This window comes from Myotis davidii, unplaced genomic scaffold, assembly GCF_000327345.1.
Source record: "Myotis davidii unplaced genomic scaffold, ASM32734v1 scaffold167, whole genome shotgun sequence".
Taxonomy (NCBI): domain Eukaryota; kingdom Metazoa; phylum Chordata; class Mammalia; order Chiroptera; family Vespertilionidae; genus Myotis; species Myotis davidii.
Window position 1 is genome coordinate 4,490,680 of NW_006300048.1, and position 8,665 is coordinate 4,499,344.

Sequence of the window (8,665 nt, forward strand, 5' to 3'; positions counted from 1 at the left end):
ATTAGGAATCCCTTCCTGGTTGGTCCTCTGGGTTATGCTGTAGCAAATTATCCAGGGGAATTCAGAGAAAATGTAGCTAAGGAGGTTTTCTACTTCAAATATGCCCATACTGTGTCACAGATTAAAAACTACTTATCTGTTAACAACATTATGAACTTATTTTTTTTTTCTAAAAGAGGAGATGCAATTGTATTTCTTGAGGCATGAGGTGGTAACATATGAGAGAAAATAAGATTAATTAAATAGAAAAATTTTTAAGGCCAATCAGAAATACGTGATGTTCCAAATCAGTTAAAAAATTATCACCATACATTCACAAGAAAAGAAAGTTATAAGTACAAACAAATAAAAGTCACCAGTGTTTGGTACTACATGTTTTATATTTTGAACCACCCTGTATGTGGACATGGGCACATGTGTGTTTTCCATAAAGTGGATGTGTTTTCAGTCTGTTTATGCTATATATATATTACTTCACTTACTACACAGTAGGACAGTGATGGCGAACCTTTTGAGCTCTGCATGTCAGCATTTTGAAAAACCCTAACTTAACTCTGGTGCCGTGTCACATATAGAAATTTTTTGATATTTGCAACCATAGTAAAAACAAAGATTTATATTTTTGATATTTATTTTATATATTTAAATGCCATTTAACAAAGAAAAATCAACCAAAAAAATGAGTTCGCGTGTCACCTCTGACACGCATGTCATAGATTCGCTATCACTGCAGTAGGACCAGACAAAACAGACCAAGAATTTTTTTTTTCCCCAGATAGTATTTGTGAACTGAATCCCATTCACATATACACAGACTGTGTTCCGGTTTGCTGAGTTACATATACATGCTGTGACTCAGTACAAAGACTGAATGTTTAGTTAGCTAGAAGTCTGCTTCCATTCTGTGATTCATGAGGTCCCCCTGGTACGGCTACTTCCTTTATTTTATGCAATCACAAATTATATTAGTTTGTCCTATTTTGATAACCCTTATAATTGAAGTTCTGCACAAGAAATTTTATGACTATTTTAAAACATACTCATAAACCATGACTGAGGTGGCATAAGTGACGCCTCACAGAACTGGTGATTAGGATTAAGCAGTGCCTTGCATGAGCTCCTTCTACCAGGTTAACTTCCAAGTTAAAAAGTATTAGAAGTAGAAGGGGGATGGGGGAGGGATAGACAACTCAGTGCATGCTGACCAAGATGGGAGATTTAAGCAATCAATTTTCACACATATAAATTTGTTACTAATTTTCACAATTAAAGATTATTACCATGACCCTGAAAAACTGGTTCTGATATGAAAACACTAAAACAGATTGAAGAACTTATTCATTACCTGGGAAACTAATATAGTGAAAATCTGATATAATTTTGAAATGAAATGGTAATTATATTCTATGCATAAAATGAGACTCTCTGACAAGAAACCTTGAATAAATAGCAAATAAAAGCAGCTATATAGTCATCAGAAATCATGACAGCTTGGAATGTGAAAGGATATTATTATTGAGAGCATTATAAGAGCAATTCATTTACTGTTGCTGCAAAACTGAGTATAGTTCCCAGGAAGGAGCCTGGTATAGACACTCTCATTGCTCTGGGTACTGCTGCCACTATAATGGCTCAATACAAAACAAAACCTTAACACTATTTTCCCATTTTGTCTTTTTTTGTAAAAGTCAAAATCCTCACCCTAACCGGTTTGGCTCAATGGATAGAGCGTCGGCCTGCGAACTCAAGGGTCCCAGGTTCGATTCCGGTCAGGGGCATGTACCTTGGTTGCGGGCACATACCCAGTGGGGAGTGTGCAAGAGGCAGCTGATTGATGTTTCTCTCTCATCAATGTTTCTAACTCTATCTCTCTCCCTTCCTCTCTGCAAAAAATCAATAAAACATATTTTTAAAAAAAGTCAAAATCCTCTTCAGATTCATCAGGTTAGTGAAAACAGGTACTGAGGTAGGTCTTTAGTAAAAGAACGCAAACTTTCAAAAAGCAGGGAATGCCTATATGTACAAGGTGTCCCCAAAAATGTTTACACACTTTGAATAATTAATTCAAATGGGTTAAATCTGAAATGAAAGAAACATCAATTGAGCGATCAACTGTTAAAGTATATAGGCATTTTTTGGAGACACCCTATCTTACATCACACATAAAAATTAGCTCAAAATGTCTTAAAAACTTAAATGTAAGACCTGAAACAGTAAAATTCCCAGAAGAAAACAGGGGAAAAACTCTTTGACATTGGTCTTGCCCATTATTTTTTTTCTGGATATGACACTAAAAACACAAGTAACAAAAGCAAAAATAAACAACTAAAACTTTATCAAAACAAAAAGTTACTGCAACCAAAAGTAAAATAAAATGAAAAGGCAACCTATGAAATGGGATAAAATATTAGTAAACCATATATCTGATAAAGGGTTGATATCTAAAATATATAGGGACCTCATACAACTCTATAGCAAAAGAAAATAAAAAAGGAAATAACTTTAACAATTGCAAAGGATGGGTATCAGGAAGCCCCAATTCTGGTTTCAACACCACCACTTAGTAAGTCTGTACCTTTGGGCAAATCATCTTTCTTCACTTGGGAATTCAAATTAGGAATAATAATATCCTCACTGAGATTTAATAATAACCAAATAAAACATACATGAAAGCATTGTTAAAGTTTAAAAAAATGAGAATAGGGTCTAATAGACATTTTTCCTAACAATTTATACAACTGGCCAAAAGGTATATGAAAAGATGCTGAACATCCCTTATCATCAGAGAACTGCAAATCAAAACCACAATGAGATATCAACCTCTGCCTGTCAGGTGGCTATTATAAAAAAAGATATAAGATAGCAAGTGTTGGTGGGATGTGGAAAGAGAGAATCTTGTAGGCTGTTAGTAGAAATATAAGTTGGAAAACAGTATGGAGGTTTCTCAAAATATTAAAGATAGAACTACCATTTCCCTTTAGTCTCCATGTTTTCAAATGAGAATTCGGCTATGTTTCAAATCATTGTTGCCTTATAGTAAAAAATCTGGCTAATTTCAGTTTTATATTATGTCTTTAGTATTAAGTAGTTGGACATGCATTTTGGGGGGGTTACCCTGTTTAGAGTGGGCTCAGCTTCTTGAATCTGTAAATTTATGTATTTCAGACGTTTTCAGTCATGATATATTATTGAGAAAGCCCATTTACAATAGCACCAAAGAAGATTACACTTAGGAATAAATCTAACAAGAAATACATAAAGCCTATAGAAGAAAAATGTTAAAACACTCATGAAAGACACAAAAGTAGTCTTGAAAAAAAAATGTTAAGACAGTCCCTATTCTTAAATTGATTCAACACTCGAAAGATGTAGTTCTCTCTAAATTTATGAATTCATGCAATCTCAATAAAAATACCAACAACCTATTTTATGGAGCTACAAAATTTAATACTAACATTCACTTGGAAAAATAAACATACAAGAAATGCCAGGAGCATATTGAGAAAGAAAAATTACAAGGTAAGACTAGCTGTAACAATCTTTAAAATATACTATAAAATGTGTATAATTAAAAATGTCATATTAGCACATGCATAGACAATTTAACCAATGTCATAGAATACAAAATTAGAAATGTACCCTAAAGCATATACTAATTTAGAGTATGATAAAGGAAATATCTCAAATGGTTCAAAAAGATTAGATCCATAGTTTACACAATAACAAAAATAATTTACAGATGAATTAGAGATCTAATTATTAAAAAGGAAAGAAGGCAAAGAAGGCAAAATTGGATGATTACCTCTTTAAACTTGGTATAAGGAAAAGCCTTTCTATGATTCTAAATCCAAAGGCAATAAATAATTAATGGATTTGAATCTGTTAAAATAACAAACAAGTAGAAAGAAAACTGATTCACTGCAAGGATATATTATTAACATATACCACAAACAAAGAACTAATATATCTAATATATATCGACCATAGGACCAAAAAACCAGATAGAAAAATGGGGAAAGAAAATGACAGTGGAGGTGGTGTATTTAGTTGACAGATCACAAACTTGTGTTGAAGGTTCATGAACTCTATCTTCTTGCTACATCAGGCCTTCCCTAAGAATGAAACTGACCACATGGAGGAAAAGGAAAGAAAATTCTCTGCTGGCTTGGTTTTTGAGAAGGTTACTGACAAATTATTCTTCAGATTTGAAATAAGTCACTTCACAGCTCTTCAAAGACAGCCTTTGGAAGATTTATATCTAAAAGCTGTTACTTACTTTAAGAAGTACATAATTACCAAAAACGTACTATTGTACATTTTTAAAACAGCATTTTCTTAAAAATAATCAGTGTTTAATGATTATTCTCCATTCAGCCTGTACTCTGCTTTCCATAGCAAGTAAATATGCCATATCTAGTTTGCACATAAAATGTATGACTACTTGGCTGTTGGAGATTAGTACTTCAGAAAATAAATGTACATCAGTTTTTATATTTGTGAATTCATCTGTAGAAGGAGTAAAGAAAATCCAAGAGTATTTAATGATTAATGTGGTTTTCATTTCATTCTATAAAGATTTGAAAATATATTTTTATATTATTTTGCGTATTTTAAAATTACAGAACACCTACGCATGGTACAACTTGAGCAATAAAAATAACTAATATTACTGCATAATACCCTACAAATAAAATTTAAATACACACACACACACACACATACATATACACATACACACACATACACATTAAAATTAAATAAATATGTGGTGGTAAAGAATGGCTATTCCTTTAAGAATAATTGAAATTAAAAAATAGAAAAGGAAAGAAGGAAATAGAAACCCATTATTAGGTAAATATCTATATACACAGAGTGGCCAGATTATTATGACCACCCCATCAGTACTTCTTTGGGCCACCTTTTGCCTTCAATACTGCAGTGATTCTTCCTGACATTGACTCCACGAGATGTTGAAAGGTGATGCAAGGAATCTGACACCATGCCTGATGAATAGCACTGTCCAGTTCCATGAGATCTGATGGTTGTAGAACCAGCTGCCTGATGGCTCTTTTAACTTTGTCCCACAAATGCTCAATTGGATTGAGATCTGGTGATTGTGGGGGCCACCTAAGCAAGGTAAAGTCTCCCTCATGTTTCTGAAACCACTCCTGCACCATACGAGCACACTCTCTGTGACGTGTGGTGACCACCACGTGGAAAGAAGGAAGGCTCCAGCTGGCAGCCAGGAGCCAGCAGCTGGGGAAGGGAAGGCTCTGCCAGCAGCTGGAAGGCCCCAATAGGCCGATTGCCGGCCAGGCCTAGGGACCCTACCCGTGCATGAATTTCATGCACCAGGCCTCTAGTACAGTAATAACTGTCTTAAAATACACTGATGAATGCTAAAATTTATGGACAAACATAAACCTGTTGATATGATACCCTAACTTCTATTAATAAGTTACTATTTTTTTTTTCATTTTGTTGTTAATAAGTACCTTAGGGAAAATATTTTGTGACCATGCAAATATTCTTTTTATCCTGAATTGACTCCTGGAAGAGAACAGGGACATTAATGGGGAAAAAGATGAAATTCAAATAAGGTTAGTAATTGTATTAATAGTATTATACCCATATTACTTCCTGGTTTTGATAATTGTACTATAGTTATGTCAGATGTTAACAGATGGAGTTGGAGACTATTTAGGAATTTTCTGTACTATTTAGGAATTTTCTGTGCAATATTTTGATGTCTAATATTCAAAATAAAAAAGTTTTAAAAAGAGTTGTGGAAAAACTATGCATGTATAGTGATAGAATACAGATAAATGCTATTACCAGGGGTCAGAAGGTAAGTGAAAAAACTCATTTATACAGGCAACCCATGGGAACTTTTATGAATGATTAAAATGTCTATATATCATGATTGTGTTGGTAGTCATATGACAATAAGTCATCAAAACTGGTGAAATTTTGCTATACGTAATCTGTAACTCAATAAGACTGACAAAAAAATTCCCAATGCAATCCCCACATAAGCAAAATGCAGAGGAGTGATACCAAATGAGATTATATAAGTTCTTACCAGATTAATTAACTGAGTGTGTACCACATCTTCTACCAAAACTGCTGTTTCATGAAGAGGCTTCCTAGAATCACCTAAAGAAAACCTGCAAAAAAATAAAAAATTAATCACACCAATATCAAGAATTGCAAAGCTAAGAATGGAAAAGGTGAAAGATATTTACTCCAATAATTTGTTTAATAAAGTACAAATTGTTCTCTCAAATCACAGAGTACAGGTACAGTCTCCTATGGATAATGATTTGCATCTCTCTTACACAGGTGAACAGCAGTATTATCTATGCTATTTCTTGATTTGTGCAGTAATTTTTAGGGGCATTTACTTTTTCAAAATGTAAAAAAATAACAACCACTTAACACTGATAATCAGAAAATCATATTACCACATCCAAATTGCCAATACAGTTCTATAGTAGCCATACAGAAAATTATAATAGCATATAATATAATTAAAATAAAAGCTGCTAAGAAAAATTTATGTAAATGCTATAAATCATCATTTGAAAGTATATACAAGTAGATTATCAAGAATGGATTATAGCCATAACCGGTTTGGCTCAGTGGATAGAGCGTCAGCCTGCGGACTCAAGGGTCCTGGGTTCGGTTCCGGCCAAGGGCATGTACCTTGGTTGCGGGCACATACCCAAATAGGGAGTGTGCAGGAGGCAGCTGATCGATGTTTCTCTCTCATCGATGTTTCTAACTCTCTATCCCTCTCCCTTCCTCTCTATAAAAAAATCAATAAAATATATTTTTTTTAAAAAAGACAAGCTCAATATTTAAAAAAAAGAAAAAAGAATGGATTATAAAACTGTTCTTAAAAGTCCTATTCTCAACTTTCAAATGGTGGACCAGATGTACAAATAGTCACTTCCTGGTAGAGAACATTAAAAAATGCACAATACTATATTAAAAACTTATATTTCAGCAGTAGGGAAAACAAAACATAAGTCAGAGATAATGATAAAATACAGTTCCACAGGATAAGAGACCCTGCAGCAAAAATTTATACCTAGCATCCTACAGCCTGGACTTCAACTAGCATGGTACTCAAGGTACAGGAGAGAATGCCAGGACCAAAAGCAAGGTAGGTCAGTTTGCAGAACCTAATATGGAGAAAAGTTGAGAAAACTAACACCCAGATGGTGATAACTTCATGTGTGAACTAGGAAAATACCTATTCCACAGAAGGCACTTTGCCTATATCACCCGAGGCTATCAATAAAGAGAAAAAATGTGGTACTCTCGATATAAAATGATGAAAAAATAAATCCTTACATATATGTTCAATTGATTTTTCCGTAAGAATGGAAAGAACACCTAATTTGGAAAGGACAGTCTTTTCGATAATTGGTGTGGGGCAATGAACTCAAAATAGATCAACAGAGCTAAAACTGTAAAACAGAGTAGAGGGGAAATTTTTCATGCCCTTCGATTTGGCAATGGCTTCTTAAGTATGGCACCAAAAGCACAGGCAACAAAAGAAAAAAATACATTGGACTGCATCATAAGAAAATCCTTTTATAGATCAGATACTATTCAGAGAACCTTCTGTTTTGTTCACTGATATATTCAGTATTGAATTCTTTGGACATCATGAACAAAGTTTCCCTCCAATTTTTTTTTTTAATTTACTTCAAATCTCACTATAGAAAAAGTAAAATATTATCAACTGAAATGATTGACTAACAGATAAAACAACAAATTCAATTAATAACTCTAGTAAAAAGAACATTTTAAAAACACATTAATTGGATTGCTTTTAACACATGTTTTTAAAATGTTCTTTTCACTAGAGATTTAAAGTTGTTGTTTTATCTTTTAGTCAATCGGATTGTTTTAGTCAAGTGAATTGTTACAACTTGAGCAATAAAAATTAATGAGGAGAAACCAAGATGGCGGCATAGGTAAACACCTGAAATTGCTGCCTGGCACAACCACTTCAAAAATACAACTAAAAGACAAATCGGATATCATCCAGAACCACAGGAAGGCTGGCTGAGTGGAAATTCTACAACTAGAAGGAAAGAGAAAAGCACACTGAGACTCAGAGGAGTGTGGAAGTAAAGTGCAGAGGTACGGAGGATTGCGTGTAAAGGGCTGGCAACTGAGGACGTGGTTGCCTTTTTCAATAGGGAGGGAGACACACGCTCCCGCTCTGAACTCCAGTTCCGGGTGAGTCTCTGGGGACCCAGACTCATATGGGGAGAAACTGGACTGTCTGGCATTGCTCGGAACTCGAGGACAGCTTTCTCTCAGAGGTGCTTGCAGAGATTACCGCGGGACACTGAGACCTGGGGCCTCTTAGGGAAGGGCTGAGGATCAGCCATAGCTGTTTGCTCTGCCCTGTTGATTCCCTGAGACCCCCGCCCCACCCAAGCTGTGCCCAGATGCTTTTGCATATGAAAGCCTGGCCCTTTGCAATCTGAAAATTACCTAACAAACTTCAGGTGGGTCAGAGAGACCCAGAACTTCCAAAAGAAGACCCAAGGCCCCACAGCAGCTTGCAGTACTTCACAGTTGGGCCTCATCTGGGCACCTCCAAACTCCAAACAAAGAAGAGGAATCTCTCCATAGTTCCTGC

General features: G+C 34.9%; 1 protein-coding gene across 2 annotated transcripts in view; it reads right to left on the minus strand.

Moving 5' to 3' along the window:
* The window catches only part of SUPT3H (SPT3 homolog, SAGA and STAGA complex component), a 445,191-nt gene that overhangs the window by 238,262 nt on the left and 198,264 nt on the right, over positions 1-8,665 (minus strand). For both annotated transcript variants that reach the window (XM_015572205.1, XM_006776406.2), the window contains exon 3: positions 6,083-6,167. In XM_015572205.1, coding sequence (XP_015427691.1) covers positions 6,083-6,167 — 85 coding nt within the window. The remainder of the gene's footprint in view (positions 1-6,082; positions 6,168-8,665) is intronic.